Source organism: Saccopteryx bilineata, chromosome 4 (assembly GCF_036850765.1).
Source record: "Saccopteryx bilineata isolate mSacBil1 chromosome 4, mSacBil1_pri_phased_curated, whole genome shotgun sequence".
Classification (NCBI taxonomy): Eukaryota; Metazoa; Chordata; class Mammalia; order Chiroptera; family Emballonuridae; genus Saccopteryx; species Saccopteryx bilineata.
The window spans coordinates 299,800,956-299,820,094 of NC_089493.1; the positions used below are offsets into that span (position 1 = coordinate 299,800,956).

A 19,139-nucleotide genomic window follows, 5' to 3' on the forward strand; every position below is an offset into this window, starting at 1 on the left:
CATCCCAAAGGGTCCAGGAAATAAGTCCTTTCATCCTGAGGATGTCACTGGACCACGCCCTGCCCTCCGGAAGGGGCAGATTTCTTCCAGGACCTGGGGGTATCTCTCTGAAGTGCCAAAAATAAAAATAAAAAAATACAAGGAAGAAAATGAAAGGGATTTAAGATTTTTTTGTTCTTGTTGTTGTATTTTTTCTGAAGCTGGAAACAGGGAGAGACAGTCAGACAGACTCCCGTATGCGCCCGACCGGGATCCACCCGGCACGCCCACCAGGGGCGACGCTCTGCCCACCAGGGGGCGATGCTCTGCCCCTCCGGGGCGTCGCTCTGCTGCGACCAGAGCCACTCTAGCGCCTGGGGCAGAGGCCACGGAGCCATCCCCAGCGCCCGGGCCATCTTTGCTCCAATGGAGCCTTGGCTGCGGGAGGGGAAGAGAGAGACAGAGAGGAAGGAGAGGAGGAGGGGTGGAGAAGCAGATGGGCGCTTCTCCTGTGTGCCCTGGCCGGGAATCGAACCTGGGACTTCCACATACCAGGCTGACACTCTACCACTGAGCCAACCGGCCAGAGCCAAAGGGATTTAAGATTTTAAATGCAGCTTTAGCTATATGCAGTCTGCACCGCTGGACACTCCTGTCCAGTCCCAAAGGGTCCAGGAAATAAGTCCTTTGGTCCTGAGGATGTCACTGGACCACGCTCTGCCCTCCGGAAGGGGCAGATTTCTTCCTGCCTTTGCACAGCCCGGGGATGCCCGTTTTATCTCATTTCGTGCTTTTTTCGATGCTAAAAAAAAATGTCTCCCTCGTCCCGTTCCCTTTTTGGACGGTTTTCAGGGTGGAGCGCGGGTTAGACTTTGGTTTCTGATGAGATGTCCCCTCAGGGACGGACAGGACAGGACGAGACTCATAACTCTCGGTGTCTCTCGCTCTCTCTTGGAAATGGCAGGCGGGACGAGGACGAGGTCGAGTGTCCCCACTACACCGCGGCCCCGGCGGGGACGCACATCGGCTGCCGTTTCGGCGAGTTCACGGAACCCCGGCAGAAAGCTTACTCCTTCCTGGTGACCGGAACCAGCGAGCAGACGCCCGTCCCGTTTCTGGACTTCGGTCCGTTGAAAACCATCGAAATGGGTAAAGGCAGTTTCTAGTCTCAACGGGAGCCGTCCCATTCCGGGGCGCGTTGGCTTGTACCCGGACGGGGTGCTGGGTCTAGATGCGGGGTGCGGGAAAAAGTGTGGTCTCACGAGTCCGCCTCACGGTGAGACTCCGCAGAGGCGTGTACCCGGTGTCACGCCTCAAACACGTCACGCACGAGAGACTCCCGGCATTTGTGCTGGTGACATTCTGGGTATTTCCAAGATCACTCCATTAGACACATCCACAGGAGAAAAATCCAGAGTGAGTCTCTGGTCACAGCATTTTCACCAAGTGGTCAACACAGAACCTCCTTGTAACTGGGTTTCTGTTAAAACAGTGGTCCCCGCCCTGGCCAGTTGGCTCAGTGGTAGAGCGTTGGCCTGGCGTGCGGGGGACCCGGGTTCGATTCCCGGCCAGGGCACACAGGAGAAGCTCCCATCTGCTTCTCCACCCCTCCCCCTCTCCTTCCTCTCTGTCTCTCTCTTCCCCTCCCGCAGCCGAGGCTCCATTGGAGCAAAGATGGCCCCGGGCGCTGGGGATGGCTCCTTGACCTCTGCCCCAGGCGCTAGAGTGGCTCTGGTCATGGCAGAGCGACCCCCCGGAGGGGCAGAGCATCGCCCCTGGTGGGCGTGCCGGGTGGATCCCGGTCGGGCGCATGCGGGAGTCTGTCCGACTGTCTCTCCCCGTTTCCAGCTTCAGAAAAATACAAACAAACAAACAAACAAACAAAAACAGTGGTTCCCCAACCTTTTTTGAGCCACGGACCAGTTTAATATCAGAAAATATTTTCACAGACCGGCCTTTAGGGTGGGACGGATCAATGGATCACGTGACCGAGACAAGCGTCAAGAGTCTTAGATGGATGGAACAGAGGGAATCTGGTCGTTTTTTTAAAAATAAAACATCGTTCAGACTTAAATATAAATACAATGGAAATAATGTAAGTTATTTATTCTTTCTCTGCTGACCGGTACCAAATGCCCCACGGACCAGTGCCAGTCCGCAGCCCGGGGATTGGGGACCACTGTCTTAAAAGACGCCTTGTTGAATACATACACGTTGTGGGTGCATTAACGCTGCACTTCTTGTCGATAAGCTCTGTCTCTTAAGCCTGAATAAAGCTTATCTAACAAGCGTATTTCCTCTGCAAGGCACCTCTTTGCCTTCTTGTGCTTTTGAGTACAGAGGAAGCAAAATAAATTTCTCCTTACCCTCTTAGGTTCTGCGACTGGGGCGTGTGAATTAAACTCACAGTTGCTGCCCGAACAGGAGAAAACCGTGATGCACTCCTTTTAATTTAAAAAATTTGTTTTTCATGCATGGGAGAGCTTTGTAGAAATTAAATGAAAACCCCCCGCAACAGCAGTTAGATTAAAAAAAAAAAATGTGTCTACCATGTTGACAAAAAACAAAAGATTTGTGAAGAAGTGAGTAGAGAGAGGAAGGGGGTGTCTGAGTTTATCTCTGTAAGGTTCTTCGTGCAGATTGACGTGAATGCCGGAACTCTACCCTGTTCGAGGCTGTAAAGCAGGGGTCCCCAAACTACGGCCCGCGGGCCGCATGTGGCCCCCTGAGGCCATTTATCCGGCCCCCACCGACTTCCAGAAGGGTCACCTCTTTCATTGATGGTCAGTGAGAGGAGCACATTGACCATCTCATTAGTCAAAAGCAGACCTATAGTTCCCATTGAAATACTGGTCAGTTTGTTGATTTAAATTTACTTGTTCTTTATTCTAAATATTGTATTTGTTCCCGTTTTGTTTTTTTACTTTAAAATAAGATATGTGTAGTGTGCATAGGGATTTATTCATAGGGTTTTGTATTTTTCTGAAGCTGGAAACGGGGAGAGACAGTCAGACAGACTCCGGCATGCGCCCGACCGGGATCCACCCGGCACGCCCACCAGGGGCGATGCTCTGCCCGTCCGGGGCGTCACTCTATTGCGACCAGAGCCACTCTAGCGCCTGGGGCAGAGGCCAAGGAGCCATCCCCAGCGCCTGGGCCATCTTTTGCTCCAATGGAGCCTCGGCTGCGGGAGGGGAAGAGAGAGAGACAGAGAGGAAGGAGGGGAGGAGGGGTGGAGAAGCAAATGGGCGCTTCTCCTGTGTGCCCTGGCCGGGAATCGAACCCGAGTCCCCCGCACGCCAGGCCGACGCTCTACCGCTGAGCCAACCGGCCAGGGCAGGGTTTTTGGTTTTTTTTACTAACCTGGGCACTTGAGTGACTTCAGGACGACCGACAAGAAGTGAACCTGTTTTCTAGGCTCCATGTTGACGGCGGTGGGGGGTTGTGGCTGAAGCCCCCCGGAGTTGAAGGGTGTTTTCCAGGATGCGAGGGGTGGAGAAGCAGGGTGTTTTCGCCTCTGCATCTCTGCAGTTGTGAGATGCACCAGGATGGTGCAAGCCGGGTATACTCGGCTCGGAAGGGTTCTATGCACCACGCAGGGGACATTCTGTGATGCTCCCAGCTCCTCGGAGATCTTGCTTCCAAATTCCCTGGGTCCACCCCCCCCCCCGTTTCGGTCAGGACGAATAAGATAGGATGAGTGACCCGTGAGATATATCCCGAGTGGAGATATATAACTACGCGACACCTCTGTCCGGCACACCCCCCCCTTTGTCTTAGAAAAACCCGACCCCCCGGCAAACCTCACGGTTCTGCACAACGGCTCCCACCACATCATCCAGTGGGACAACCCCAGGACGGGCTCGGATGTTGCCAGTGGCGCCCTGTATTACGAGCTGGACATCCACAGGGAGGTAAGGGACGCGGGCCCCTCTGTGCGGGGGTCACGGGCTCTGTTCTCTCCTCTTCTCCCGTGTGGAGTCTGAAATGAACAGGATGGCAGCTCTGGTTGGTGTTATTTCTATACCGTTCCCCTTGCCCTAAAATTCAGAGCTCCCCAAACTTTTTACACAGGAGGCCAGTTCACTGTCCCTCAGACCGCTGGAGGGCCGCCACATACAGTGCTCCTCTCACTGACCACCAATGAAAGAGGTGCCCCTTTCTGGAAGTGCAGTGGGGGCCCGGATAAATGGCCTCAGGGGGCTGCATGCGGCCCGCGGGCCGTAGTTTGGGGACGCCTGTCCTAAATGCACCATCTATTAATGGGTTTTAAAGTTGATATGAAAGAGAGAGGAGAGAGAAAGTAGCGATTTGTTGGTCCAGGTATTTGTGCATTCGTTGGTTGATTCTTGGATGTGCCCTGAGTGGGGATCGAACCTGCCACCTTGGTACCGGTCTGCAGAGAAAGAAAAAATAACATATCATTTCCGTTTTATTAATATTAAAGTCTGAACGATGTTTTATTTTTATTTATTTTTAATTTTTTATTTATTCATTTTAGAGGGGAGAGGGAGAGACAGAGACAGAGAGAGACAGAGACAGAGAGAAGGGGGGGCAGAGCTGGAAGCATCAACTCCCATATGTGCCTTGACCAGGCAAGCCCAGGGTTTCAAACCGGCAACCTCAGCATTTCCAGGTCGACGCTTTATCCACTGAGCCACCACAGGTCAGGCGATGTTTTATTTTTAAAAAATGACCAGATTCCCTCTGTTCCATCTGTCTAAGACTCACTCTTGACGCTTGTCTCGGTCACATGATCCATTTATCCGTCCCACCCTAAAGGCCGGTCCGTGAAGATATTTTCTGACGTTAAACCGGTCCGTGGCCCAAAAAAGGTTGGGGACCACTGGGTTAGAGTGTCTTCCCAAAATGACAAGGTTGAGCGTTCGATCCCCGATCGGGGCACACAGGGGAAGCAACCAATGAATGCACGACTGAGTGGAACAAACCAATGCTTCCCTTCCCTCTCCCTTCTCTCTCCCTACCTCTCTCTATCTCTCTCTAAAAAACAATCAATCAGTCAGTCAAAATTAAATTAATTAATTAATAAACCCTGGTTAGATAGCTTAGTGGGTTGGAGTGTCATCCTAAAACAGGAAGGGTGCTGGCTCTATTTCCCCGTCAGGGCGTTTAAGGGAGCAACTTGATGTTCCTGTCTCTCTCGGTGTCTCTCTCTCTCCCTGCCTCTCTAAAAGAAAGAAAAGAAGAAAGAAAGAGAGAGAGAGGGAGAGAGAGAGAGAGAAAGAGAGAGTGGAAAGGGAAGGAGGAAGAGAGGGGAAGAAAGGAAGGAAGGAAGGAAGGAATGGAATAGGGAAGAAAGGAAGAAAATAGGGAAGGAAGGAAGGAAGGAAGGAATGGAATAGGGAAGAAAGGAAGAAAATAGGTAAGGAAGGAAGGAAGGAAGGGAGGAAGAAGGAAGGAAGGAAGGAAGGAAGGAAGGAAGGAAGGAAGGAAGGAAGGAAGGAAGGAAGAAGGGAGGGAGGAAGAGAGAGAGGAAGAAGGAAGGAAGGAAGGAAGTCAGGCAAGCCTCTGTCCTGACTTCTGAGTATTTCCACTAAAAGTCGTCTTCACACCACTCGGGGTTCCGGGGGGACCCCTGCACTTAGACCCCGTGTTGGACACAGGGCCCCTGACTGTCTCCCCTCTGCTGTGCGTTCACAGGGCAGCTCCTCCCAGGAAGAGCACGTAAGCACCTGTTTCCTCTCTCCACATCGCTGTTCGTGCTGGGGCCCCAGACCCTCACCGTCCCGCCCTCCCTGGGCGGCCCCTCCGTGGTCATCCGGAACTTGTGTGTCCTCGGTGGTGCCGCCGGCTACGCTGAACTGTCCGGTCACCCGCCACAGCCGTGAACAGAGCTACGTCCTATGTCCTTCTCCTCCACGCAGCCCCTCGAATGTGTTCAGTTCACGTCGTAGTGGGATGAGCAGTGTCCTCCCCAACTCGTGTGCACCCCGGCATTGGACAGGGGGAGCTTCCTCTCCCCGCATCGTGGGTGGAGCCTCAGAGGAACCGTTACTCGCCCATCATGGGCGTAGGGGACCCTGCCCCCGCTGTGGACAGGACACAGGGCATTGTGAGAGCAGGACGTGGAGAGGAAGCCCGATGTCCCTACTCCCTGAGCCAGACACATGGGACCAATGAGGCAGGACCAGTGCATCCACCGGGGGTCAGCCTCTGGGGGGAGCTTGTGGGGGCTCACACGTCAGGTGACATGCCCCCTGCCTGCACCCCATTCGGGTTACGTCACCAATGGGAGTCACAGAAACGCCTTTTTCTCTCTTTCCTCCCTCCCTCCCGTCCTTCCTTCCTTCCTTCCTTCCTTCCTTCCTTCCTTCCTTCCTTCCTTCCTTCCTTCCATCCCTCCCTCCCTCTTTCCTTCCTTCCTTCCTTCCTTCCTTTCTTCCTTTCTTTTACCCTTCCTTCCTCTTTTTCTCCCTCTTTCTCTCCCTCCCGTCCTTCCTTCCTTCCTTCCTTCCCTCCCTCCCTCTTTCCTTCCTTCCTTCCTTCCTTCCTTCCTTCCTTCCTTCCTTCCTTCCTTCCTTCCCTCCCTCCCTTTTTCCTTCCTTCCTTCCTTCCTTCCTTCCTTTCTTCCTTTCTTTTACCCTTCCTTCCTCTTTTCTCCCTCCTTCTCTCCCTCCCTTCCTCCTCTCCTTCCCTCCCTCCCTCCCTCCTTCTTTCCTTCCTTCCTTCCTTCCTTCCTCCCTCCCTCCCTTCCTTCCCTCCTTCCTTCCTTCCTTCTTTCCTCCCTCCCTCCCTCTCTCCTTCCCTCTCTCTTTCCTTTCTTCCTTCCCTCCCTCCCTACCTCCCTTCTTCCCTTCCCTTCCTTATCTCCTTTCTTCCTTCCTTCCTTCTCTCCCTCCCTCCCTCTTTCCTTCCTTCCTTCCTTCCTTCCTTCCTTCCTTCCTTCCTTCTTTCCTTCCTTCCTTCCCTCCCTCCCTCCCTTCCTTCTCTCCCTCCCTCCCTCCTTCCTTCCTTCCTTCCTTCCTTCCTTCCTTCTTTCCTTCCTTCCTTCCCTCCCTCCCTCCCTTCCTCCCTCCCTCCCTTCGTTCCTTCCTTCCTTCCTCCCTCCCTCCCTCCCTCCCTCCCTTCCTTCCTTCCTTCCTTCCTTCCTTCCTTCCTTCCTTCTCTCCCTCCCTCCCTCTTTCCTTCCTTCCTCCCTCCCTCCCTCCCTCCCTCCCTTCCCTCCTTCCTTCCTTCCTTTTCCTCTTTCAGGTTTTCCAAAGAGGAAACGAGATCAACGTGTACGTGATGCCCAGCTCGGCCTCGGGAGCCCAGCACAGGGTCCGAATCAGAGTCAGGTTTGTGCGCAGTGAGCTCTGGAGTGACTGGACCGTCGCGAAGGCGTTCGGTGAGTGCCCGTCTCTGGCTGCTGGTCATGTCCCTGTCGTCCCTCCGTCCTGGAGAGCAGACGTCTGAGGTCCAGGGGTCCCAGGGCCGCGCTCCCTCCCTCCGGGGGCTCCAGGGAGGGTCCCCCCTGCCTCTCCCAGCTCCTGGGGCTCCAGGCGTCCCCGGGCTGGTGGCCGCCTCCCTCCCGTCTCTGCCTCCGTCCCCACGTGGCTTCTCCTCTGTGTCTGTGTCTCCTCCTCTGTCGCTGGAAGCCTGCAGGGCCCCTCCTGACCCAGGGTGACTCCTCTCAGACCCTGCATTTAATCACATCTGCACAGACCCTGTTTCCTAATTAGGTTCTATTCACAGGGTGTGGGGTTTAGGACACAAGTCTTGGTTTTTTGGGGGGGGTCCACCAAGTGGCCTACAGAGCCCCTCCCAACACATCCCCTGATCCCCTGAACCCCCCTCTCATATTTCTGGGGTCACCCAATAAGGAGGTGCCTCCCAAGACTCAACCACAGGGGCACAACCCACCCCCCTTTGTCTCCTTCACATCAACCAAGCTGAGATGTGCACATTTCTTAGGATCCACTCAGCAGCAAACAGGGCATGAACTCTAAATATGCAGCCACTGGATACTTTAAAAAAAAAAAAAAGCCAGTGGTGGGGGGTCTCTCCTCATCCTGAGAGTAGCAGGTTCACAGGTCAGAGAAGGGGTTCAGGGTACACACATACACACACACACACACTCCTTCCTTCCTTCCTTCCTTCCTTCCTTCCTTCCTTCCTTCCCTCCCTCCCTCCCTCCCTCCCTCTCTTCTTCCTTCCTTCCTTCCTTCCTTCCCTCCCTCCCTCTCTTCTTCCTTCCTTCCTTCCTTCCTTCCTTCCTTCCCTCCCTCCCTCTTTCCTTCCTTCCTTCCTTCCTTCCTTCCTTCCTTCCTTCCTTTCTTTTACCCTTCCTTCCTCTTTTTCTCACACACACACACACACACCTTCCTTCCTTCCTCCAGACACACACAGACACACACACACACTGTCTCTCGCTCTCTCTTTCATGACATTTTACAGTTAGACATTCATTCCTTTGGCGATGTCGGTGCAGGGTTGAAAGTAAACATCCGCCAAGAAGGAAAGCGTTATGCGGTGCTGGGCCTTCACGGAACTGTATTTGGTTGGTTCAGTCTCATGAGCAGGCCGTGCAGAACGTGGGGACACAGAGGCGGGGTGGACACCAGACCCGAGGAAAGGGAGACAGATTCTTGACCGCCGACCTCCCCGGCTTCCCTTTGGGTCCTGGGGTAGGGGAGCTTCGTCGGCCTGGGCTCCAGCCCCGATTCCCCGCGCCCTGACCCCCATAGTCTCACAATGAGGTGGGCGGCGGTGTGTGTGTGTGGGCGGGGGAACACGTGTGGGACACGGAGTGCCCGCTCACTCTGACCCTCTGCTCGTCTTCTGCACAGGCCCCCAGAAGCAGGGCTTCCCCAAGGGTCTGTACGCCCTCGTGATGATAGGGCTCGGCCTGGCTATGTCCTTCATCTTCTTTACGGTAAAGATCTACAACAGGTAACGCCCCCCCTCATAAAAAACAGAACAAAACAAAACTTGGAAACATTATTATTATTTTTTTGTATTTTTCTGAAGCTGGAAATGGGGAAAGACAGTCAGACAGACTCCCGCATGCGCCCAACTGGGATCAACCCGGCACGCCCACCAGGGGGCGATGCTCTGCCCCTCCGGGGCGTCGCTCTGCTGCGACCAGAGCCACTCTAGCACCTGGGGCAGAGGCCAAGGAGCCATTCCCAGCGCCCAGGCCATCTTTGCTCCAATGGAGTCTCGGCTGCGGGAGGGGAAGAGAGAGACAGAGAGGAAGGAGGGGGCGGGGGTGGAGAAGCAAATGGGCGCTTCTCCTGTGTGCCCTGGCCGGGAATCGAACCCGGGACTCCTGCACGCCAGGCCGACGCTCTACCACTGAGCCAACCAGCCAGGGCTGGAAACATTATTTTAAGGGAAGCAGGTCAGGTGTGAAAACCCACAGCGTAGGGGACCCCAGCCATACAGAACGGTCGGACAGGCAAAGCCCCGGGCAGGAAGCCGGGGTCTGAAATCTCACAGGAGTGCATGAGCGTCCCGGGGAAAGGGAGGTCCACTCTTCTGCGTCTCCATGGCCACCGTGAGGGCCACACGCGTACACAGCAGTTCTCTGCCTGGGTCATGGTCTGGAGAATCTCTCCGTCCTGCATGCTAGCGCGTGACGCTCTTTCTGAAGCGTGCCTTTGTCAACAAAAACAGCAGACAGCCACAGGATCAGTAAGTGCACCGTGGACGTGTGCAAACAATCCTGCACCTCGAAGGGAACAACACCTACCGTTCACATCGCAGATGTCAGAACAGATAAGACAAGCCCTGGCATGGTAATTAATGCTCAGCTGGTGACAAGCGTTATGCTGAAATGCCAGGGTCGCGGGTTTGAGCCCCCGGCGGGGCACAAGCATCCAACAACGAGACCCTAAATCAATGCAGCGACACCTCTCTCAAATTTCTTTCTCTCTTTCCCCTCTCTGTAAAATCAGTAGATCGATTTTTTTTTTTTAATTTGAAAAGAATCAAAAATAAACAGAAAGCCCCCCACCCCACCCCCCGCCCCTCGCGCCTCTGACGCCTCAAACCTCCGGACAGACAGACGGATGGACGCTGAGCCAGGACAAATCGCCTCTTCTGTCCCAAACAGCTGCAAGTTAGAACGAGAGAGCCGGCGTGAGGACGGCTACTGGGTCAGTCTCAGGAAGACCCCAGAGTAAACGCCGCTGTGTTTAGAGTCCGCCTCGTCGTCGTCGACGACGACGGCACCCATAGCAACGCCTCCCTGCTGTGGCTGTCACCGTCCGGGTCCCTGTCCCTTCCCCGTAAACACCCTCCGTCACCTCTGTGTGTCTGCTCCTCACCGGGGACGCCATCCAGGTTACCCGCACAGCTGTTCCTGTTCATCTCAAATAAACGCGCCTTTTATTATTATTATTATTATTATTATCATTATTATTATTATTATTAGTTTGCCTCTCACGTTGAAAGATCCTTTCCCTGAGCCGCTCTCCTCCCCGCCGGATAGCTCGGTTGGTTAGAGCGTCGCCCCAAAGCGCACAGGTTGCCGGTTCGATCCCCGGTCAGGGCACCTACAGGAACAAGCTATTCCCATTTCTCTCTCTCTCTCTCTCTCTCTCTCTCTCTCTCTCTCTTTCTCTCTCTCTCTCCCCTGCTCGTTCCCTTCCTCTCTGTAAAACCAATAAAATAAAGATTTAAAAAAGAGAGAGAGCCTGACGTGTGGTGGCGCAGTGGATAAAGCGTCGACCTGGAAATGCTGAGGTCGCCGGTTCGAAACCCTGGGCTTGCCTGGTCAAGGCGCATATGGGAGTTGATGCTTCCTGCTCCTCCCTTCCTTCTCTCTCTCTCTCTCTCTCTCTCTCTCTCTGTCCCCCCTCTAAAATGAATAAATAAATAAAAGTAATTTTAAAAAGAGAGAGAGAGAAAAGAAAGACCTCTTATTGATGGGTAAACGCCTTTGTTTCTCTTTATCGTGTGGGTCTTAAGCCAGCGGTCTGTGTGCTCAGGGTGTCCTGAGGTCCCCGCGGGCCCAGAGGTCATGACCTCAACAGCGGTCAGGGAGTCCCCACCCACCCGCCTGCCCCTTGCCTGTGACCACACACACCCTGGTCACTCCTCCCCGGTGGCGCTGAGCACGCAGTACGTCCCAACAGACACCGGGGGGCAGCGGCGAGCACAGAGCCTGCTTCCCCGGCAGGTGGGGGCTCCCCAGACCTTTTGGGGTGCCAGGACCCCAGTCAAACGGCCACAGGGTCCCTGTGGGGTGCTCGGAGAGTCCTGGGGCTCTTCCAGCCTTCACGGCGGGCAGTTGCTTCACCTGTGTGTGAGAAGGTGGGGAGGAGCAGGAAGCATCAACTCCCATATGTGCCTTGACCGGGCAAGCCCAGGGTTTCGAACCGGCAACCTCAGCATTTCCAGGTCGACATTTAACCCTGTGAGGCCGTGAGGAGTCCTGGCGGGCCTGACGTGGCCCTGGGGCTGGGGGTTGGGGGGGCACGCCTGTGGGCACCGGCAGAATTGGGGAGTTCGTGTGAGGAAGCTGCTGCATCCACACCAGCCTCTCCGGTGCGTTTGAGCCGAGAGCCACGGGCGTCAGGGAAGGTGGCCGGCCGGGGAAGGGTCACTCAGGGTCAGCGGTGGTCAGAGCTCTGACCCTCTCTGTGTTCGGGGCTGGGTGGCTTCCGGGCACGGCTGCCCACGCCAGACGCAGACACTGCCCCCCACCTCCGTCCTGGCCAGTCTAGCAGATGGGGCCCCACATTCATCAGGCGGTGACGGCCCCCCTGGGGGACCTGCAGGCGCCCTGTGGGTTCTGGGGTCCGGCCTCTGCCAGGCGTCCCTGTCCCGGTCCCTGCTGGTGGCCCGGCCGCATGCATGCCACCACCGTGCAGGCTGGAGGCACTCACGGCCCCTGAAGCCGTGTTTTCTCATCCTTGCATCCTAGGGGGGGCCGGGGGCCCTGGGAATGGAAGAGCCCCCCCACCCCGACCCCCACCACCACCACCACCACCACCACCACTCGGATCGGACTTTGAGGGTGTGGGTCCTTTACGGCTTCTCTCTCTCTGCTCCCCAGGTTCCCCCTGAGACTGAGGCTGTTCCCGCCCGTGCCGCAGGTCAAGAGGGAGGTGATGGGCCCCCCTGTCTCCTGTCCGGAGGTGAGTGCGCGCGTTCAGCGGCTGCCCCTCTGGGCTCAGACAGGCCTTGCTGGTGCGGGCTGGCTGGGGGGATGCGGTGCCCCTGAGCGGGGGTCACCTCTGCTCCCCCGGGTCCCACGCTGGTCCCAGGTGTACAGATAAGAGGCAGCAGATGGGGACCAAGGAAAGGGAGGGCGTCACCGCCATGTCCGCTCCCCCCCATCTGGGCATCCCAGCGAAGCTGAAATGCGTCCTAGCGTCGAGATGAGATGGCCCTCAGAGCACAGAGCAACGTGGGGATTCCTAGCGGGTCCCTGGGTCTCTCTCCGTCTCTATCTCTTTCCCCGGGGTCACCGTGCGGACCCGGGTCACACTATCTTCAAATCCGCCACGCGTCCCCTCGGCAAAATCCTGCTTGTGAATCGGGTGTCCTTCCCCCGGCTCCAGGCGGGAGAGAGTTTTGGGGGTGCAGCGGGGGACAGCATCTGAGCCACGAAGGCTGTTTCTCCGTGGGCAGCCTCTCTCGGTGGGTGGCCGGCCGAGGGACCCTGGCTGGGGTCACTCATTCCTGTCACTTCCAACCTCGCTTTGTACGTACGCTCCCCCCACCCCGTGGTGAGCCTGACATGGCCCCCTCCCCCTAAGCGAGGTCTCCAGTTTGGGGGTTCAAAGCCATTTCCTCCTGAAACCCTCCCCCAAGAGAGCCTTCTGAGCTCCCTGGAGCAGCTTTTTGAGAAGCCTGTGCACCTCAGGGCAGAGTTTAGGGGTGCTGGACAAAATCAGGGTGCAGCTGTGGTTTCCCGGAGTGGCTTCATTGATACGTCGCAGGGTTATTATTTTTTTTTTTTTTGTATTTTTCTGAAGCTGGAAACGGGGAGAGACAGTCAGACAGACTCCCGCATGCGCCCGACCGGGATCCACCCGGCACGCCCACCAGTGGCGACGCTCTGCCCACCAGGGGCGATGCTCTGCCCACCAGGGGGCGATGCTCTGCCCCTCCGGGGCGTCGCTCTGTTGCGACCAGAGCCACTCTAGCGCCTGGGGCAGAGGCCACAGAGCCATCCCCAGCACCCGGGCCATCTTTGCTCCAATGGAGCCTCGGCTGCGGGAGGGGAAGAGAGAGACAGAGAGGAAGGAGAGGGGGAGGGGTGGAGAAGCAGATGGGCGCTTCTCCTGTGTGCCCTGGCCAGGAATCGAACCCGGGACTCCTGCACGCCAGGCCGACACTCTACTGCCGAGCCAACCAGCCAGGGCCGTCGCAGGGTTACTTTTTGAGAGGAAAGGACAGAAGCCCGGACCAGTCGGGTTTCCCAGGGTCCCGTCCAAGCCCACACTCGGCACAGGTGACCCCCACAATCCTCGGGGGTCCCCCACCTGCCGTGGACCAGCGCGGCTCCAAATAACGGTGCGGAACTGAGGAAACACACTTGTCACGGGACGAGAGGACTCTTCAAACTGCCTGGCAGCATCTGAGTGCCTCACAGCCCCAGTTCTCTTTATTATATAGCCATATGCAAATCAAGGACCCTGATACAAAGTTGCACATCCAAGGCTAAGACAGGAACTCTCCCAAGGCAAAAAGAGGATACATTAGTGAAATTTACAAACGTCTGAAACAAACAAAGAGTCAGAGGAAGGGCATGTATATTGCTTCCTGCAACCCAAGGAAGGCAGTGGAGTGGGTGCAAACACTCAGCATCAAAGCCAAACACGGAGATGGAGGGGGGAGAACTTAGCCCCCTGCCAAGCCTCCAATCTATAATGGCTTTTTGCCATTAACGGTGCACAACACCCAACCTCACACAGGAAACGCCTCTTCTGTCAGGGGCCCAGAGTAGCCAGGGAGTGCTGCTGTCACGGTATTTCCTCTGTGACGGGCATTGCTGAAACCCCCGCAGGTGGACACAGGAATGTGTGTCCCCTAGACCTGCTTCTCAGCCGCAGGCTGGCCAGGGTAACCCCCTCTTACATTTAGGGTGCCCCACCCCGAATTGTGTAGGAGCCGTTCAGCTGGGTCCCTGCCACCTGCCACCACCATGCAGGCTGGAGGCGGTCACTGTCCCCGGAGCAATGTTTTTCTCAGCCTTGCGTCCTGGGGGCTGGGTGACCGGCGTGGGTCATGGAGCTGGTGGCCAGGGAGAGAGGTAGCCAGCTGTGGGGGCCGGGACACTGGAACAGGAGAGGAGGGGGTGTCAGGGCACAGCAGACCCCACCCTTGCTGGGGTCACTCATCCCTGTCTCTTCCAACCTCTGACATGCCCCCCTCCCCCAAAGCGAGGTCTCCAGTTTGGGGTTCAAAGCGATTTCCACTCCAGGGTCAATGGGCAGAGTCGTGATGGTGACCAGGGGCCATCGGTCCTCAGCCAGAGACGGTGTGTCCATCCCCCGGGGACACCGTGATGCCCTTGGGCTGCGTGTTACTTCCAGCGGGGCAGATACGGAGGTCACAGCGGTGTGTTCTTCCTGTGGTCGGCCCCTCGCTCCTTTTCACAGCTGCATGGTATTCCACAGTGCGCTGACCCCGTTCTGTGTCTCTGCTCCCGTTGAGGGTCACTCGGGGCTACCATGAACGGTGGGCAGGGGGCCATTCCCACCGCTGTCACCTCACCCGGAGAACTGGGGACCCCAGTCCCTGACCTTCCCCCTCCCCCCCCAACCGTGTCCTCCTCTCTTAGATCTCCTGGGACGGGGACAGCCCAGCCCCGTGCTGGCCGGAATCCGAGGACATCCTCGTGGTGGAAGAGACCCAGCCCATTGCCAGCGGACGAGCAGAAGCCGCAAACCCCACGTCAGCCCCCGACCCTGCTGAAAACGACCTTCCCGAGCCTCGTCCGCTCGGGGTGTAAAAAAGCTTCTGCCGTGACTCAAAAGCCCACCCCTGTTCTGTCTCCCCTGCTTCCGTGCCCGGGGGGCCAGCGGTCACCTTGGAAACGGAGACACCTTTGCGCTTGGTTGAACCCGCCCCCCAGGACGCAGCTGCCAAACCTCAGAGGAGAGGATGGGTGAGCTGTGCAGACCGCTGCCTGGACTTTGGAAACGGCTTCGGAGCGGTCTCCCCTGGGGGACAGGATGTGTGGAGAACACTGGCACAGGCACAGCCGGACAGACACGGACCAGGGCGAGGGTGGACAGAGGGGGACGCTGCTTCTGCCCCCTGGTGTCTCTGAGCTTTTCTTTTCTTTTTTTTTTTTTTTTTGTATTTTTCTGAAGCTGGAAATGGGGAGACAGTCAGACAGACTCCCGCATGCGCCCGACCGGGATCCACCCGGCACGCCCACCAGGGGGCGATGCTCTGCCCCTCCGAGGCGTCGCTCTGCCGCGACCAGAGCCACTCTAGCGCCTGGGGCAGAGGTCAAGGAGCCATCCCCAGCGCCCGGGCTAACTTTGCTCCAATGGGGCCTCGGCTGCGGGAGGGGAAGAGAGAGACAGAGAGGAAGGAGAGGGGGAGGGGTGGAGGAGCAAATGGGCGCTTCTCCTGTGTGCCCTGGCCGGGAATCGAACCCGGGACCCCTTGCACGCCAGGCCGACGCTCTACCACTGAGCCAACCGGCCAGGGCCTCTGAGCTTTTCAATGAGCACTGCAATGGCTCTCGGGGGTGGGGGGGTGGCAGGCACTGTCCTCGCCGATGTGACACCTTCCCCAGAGATCTGGGGGTGCATGGAGCTGCTGTGCCCACCTCCGTGGGAGTCACGATGGCCGGGGACCGTTCATCTAACTGGCAGTGGGGGACCCACGGATGAGAAAACTATCTCAACCGCTTCCCCAAGGAGTGAGATCCTCACGTACAAAGGTCCTCCGCGTGTTTCCGAGAACTTCTCTGGTCCAAGGTGACCCGACAGACACCTGTCTGCTGGCTGCTCAGGAGACAGTCACCGCCTAGCTTTCGCAAAACCGGAAAGTATCGGGGTGCAGAGCAGATCCCGCAGCTGGGGGCAGGGTGGGGGGGAGGCTCGGAAGGGCTGGAGGGGCCCCGCAGGGCGCTGGGAGATTCAGGGTCCACGGGCGTGCATCCACATCACTGTTCACGGCCCCGCGGCGTGAGGTCCGCGCAGGTGAGGTGGTGCGTTCAGATACACGCATACCCAGGAGAATGCGTTGCCAGAAATGCCAGGGCGGACGCTGGCTGTCAAACGTCAGGCGGCTTTTTTTTCTTCTGAGGCTTGTACCTGTGCCTTGTTCTTTCAAAAGCCATTTCTTTTTCTAGTGAAAATAAACTGACATACTCCAAAAAATCAAATAAAAATAAAAGAGTATCTGTAGCAAGTTGTGCATGTGGGGACGCGCCCGCAATGGGAGGTTCGGTGCCAACCAGATGTGGCGACTTCGGGGTGCACGGCTGCTCCCCACATTGCCTGTGGTTGCTTTCGGGGTGGCTTCTGGTAATAAATAACCTTTCCTCCTATAGCGCTTCTGCATCCGCCGTGCACACACGGGGAGAAGGGGGGCCAGGGGGAACGCGGGGGTCGCTTTTAGAAGCAGAAACGGGAAGTGGGGAGGTGGGCATGGCCAGACCCGGGAGACACCTGTCCCTCCTGGTTCACACATTCCAACCGCCTAGCTGGGTGCTGGGGTCCCCGGATCCAAGGGGCAGAGCCAACGGCAAGAATGAGATGTATGTCCCTCCTGGGGCAGAGGACGCAGTGTGACCTTCAGATATGGAGGGAGGGCTTTGCTGAAATCGTCAGGCCTGGCGTGCGCTGGGGTCAGGGCGGAGAGTGAGCTAGGCTGGACTCCCGTCGTCCCCATCCCGGTTCCTGGGGGGGGGGAGGGGCGGCCACCACCCCGTCTCCAGGCACCTGACCAGCAGGAAGGGGCCCTGTTTGTTGCCTCTCGTCTGGCCTCTGTCTTGAACCCACCCCTCTCCCCGTCCTGGCTGTCTACATGACACAACCAAGGTCCCCTGAGCTTCTGCTGGTCTCCAGCTCCAGACGCGGCCACGCCCAGTGACCACACCCCTTCAGGGGTCACCTCTGCCGAGTATGTCGGGGCCTTAAGCAGAAAATACCCACCACGCCGCACTTATTGTGGGACGTGGGCTGGCAACCCTGTCAATCAAGGCACAGCTGTTAAACGAAATAGTACGCAGCCGTGAAAAATGATGTGGGTGCATGCTCGTGGACCCTGAGTCTCCCGGCTCCCTGCCGGCCCCCTCCAGTCCTTCTGAGCCCCCAGGTGCGGGATCCGCTCTGCACCCCGAGAACGGAGAGTCTTTTCAGCACCCAGCCGGGGGGGGGGGTGTCGTCTTCTCCAGGGAGGAGATTTTACAACCTGGAGCTGTTCTCGGAGGCGGGAGGGACGGAAACTCGTGTCCGCAGTCATTGCAGCACGCCACGGGGCTGATTGAGGCGTCGGCCATTCTGGGGGGACATTCTCAATGTTGTCCCCAAGACATTTCCTGTAGAGAGGAGGGTCAGAGCATCTCTCTCTCTCTCTCTCTCTCTCTCTTTCTCTCTCAGAAAAATATAGATGACATGACATTTCCCACGAGGTGCCATGCAGTCACAATATTTTCCCAACCAGCGCCCCCTATCTAATTCCACCGTATTCTCATCACCCCAAGAGAGAGACCCGTCTGGCGTGAGCCAGAGTCACCAGCATCCCCTCTCGCCCAGCCCCTGACCACCACCACGGACCCCCCCCCTCTCGGTCTCTCTCTGCGGGATTTGCCTGTTCTACACGTGTCCCACAAACGGAATCACGCGTTGTGTGGGACCTTGCGTGTCCGCCTTCTCTCTCTCCCTGAACATTGCGTGTTCAAGCTCCACCCGGGTGGTAGCCTCGGGCAGAGTCTCGCCCCTTTTTCATGGCTGTGTACTATTCCTGTGTGTGTGTGTGTGTGTGTGAGAGAGAGAGAGAGAGAGAGAGAGAGAGAGAGAAGGGGGCTCCACCCTGTTTTTCCACTGATCTCTCCTGTGGGTGAAGAAAGTGACGATGTGGCCATTGGTACCTTGCACAAGGGGCTCAGCTGCTGCTGATAAGGCAGGGGTTTCATTTCAGAACTTGAGGCTCTCGGGCGGGGCAGAGCTCAGATAAAAGGCCGCTCAGTCTTTCAAAAGACTTTCCGTGAATTCAACGAAGAAAACAGGACGCGCTCCCTCCCCGGGGAAGAGCACACCCATCATTGCCGGGGGAGGGGGGGAGGCAGAGATGTGATGCACCAGGCAGGGTGAGCACCCCGAGGTTACGGCCGAGTTGCCCAGCTTCTGAGAGGGAGAGTTAGGGTTTCCCGTGGAAACACGCGCTACGACTTCGGGCGTGGACCTGACCCCAGGGGCACCTGTGTGATCGATGCCAGGCGGTCTGAACTAAATGTCAGGACGGGGGACGTCCGCCCAGGGTCGTGTTGGTGGCTGAACCGTGCGGGCAACAGTGTGGACCAGTGGGGTCAAGACCCCCTGAGACAGTCAGATCTTCTCTCCTGGGACTGGGGAGTGGGGACCTGGTGAGGAGAGAAGAGAGGGAGGGAAAGGGGTCAGAGGTCAGCATGGGGAGAAGAAAAAGGGGGGATTAGGGTTATTCTAGGGGTGTCCCCGGGCAGCTAAAAATCAATGACTGCAATGCAGGGACTTCAAACCAGACACTTGCCCGTCCCGGAGAGGAGACGTGTGAGGTCCAGGGGTTTCCAGGGCTGTGCTCCCTCTGGGGACCCTAGGGAGGGTCCCCCCTCCTGCCTCTCCCAGCTCCTGGGGCTCCAGGTGTCCCCAGGCTGGTGGCCGCCTCCCTCCCGTCTCTGCCTCCGTCCCCACGTGGCTTCTCCTCTGTGTCTGTGTCTCCTCCTCCGTCTCTTCTAAGGTCCCTGTCACTGGGTCCATGCAGGGCCCCCCCTGACCCAGGGTGACTCCTCTCAGACCCTCCCGTTCATCCCGTCTGCAGAGATCCCCATTTCATAGTGAGGTCCTGCTCCCTCCCAGCCATCCAGGGAGATGAGTTTGTGGGGCAGCAGTCTGTGAAACGTACAGGAAATCTCCACGTCCCTCCCGAAACAGTGGCTGGGGCAGCGCAAACCCCTGGTTCCCAGGAGACACAGCTGCTCGCCCTGGGTCCCTGAGAGCGCAGGTCTCCTGGGTCCCCTTGGAAACCAGAGGGCACCTGTC

The 19,139-nt window shown here is 57.3% G+C and overlaps 1 protein-coding gene across 2 annotated transcripts in view; it reads left to right on the top strand.

The window, feature by feature from the left end:
- LOC136333232 (granulocyte-macrophage colony-stimulating factor receptor subunit alpha-like) overlaps positions 1 to 15,609 on the top strand; it is a 46,793-nt gene extending 31,184 nt beyond the window's left edge. Inside the window, exons 6-12 of one of the 2 annotated variants that reach the window (XM_066272087.1) lie at positions 944 to 1,128; positions 3,760 to 3,893; positions 5,641 to 5,664; positions 7,192 to 7,327; positions 8,769 to 8,871; positions 11,984 to 12,065; positions 14,720 to 15,609. In XM_066272087.1, the coding sequence (XP_066128184.1) occupies positions 944 to 1,128; positions 3,760 to 3,893; positions 5,641 to 5,664; positions 7,192 to 7,327; positions 8,769 to 8,871; positions 11,984 to 12,065; positions 14,720 to 14,890 (835 nt within the window). In that variant the 3' untranslated portion in view covers positions 14,891 to 15,609. Of the gene's footprint in view, positions 1 to 943; positions 1,129 to 3,759; positions 3,894 to 5,640; positions 5,665 to 7,191; positions 7,328 to 8,768; positions 8,872 to 10,036; positions 10,166 to 11,983; positions 12,066 to 14,719 lie in introns of those variants that run through there. The other variant, XM_066272088.1, reaches the window with a different exon arrangement.
- Positions 15,610 to 19,139: the final 3,530 nt, after the last annotated feature.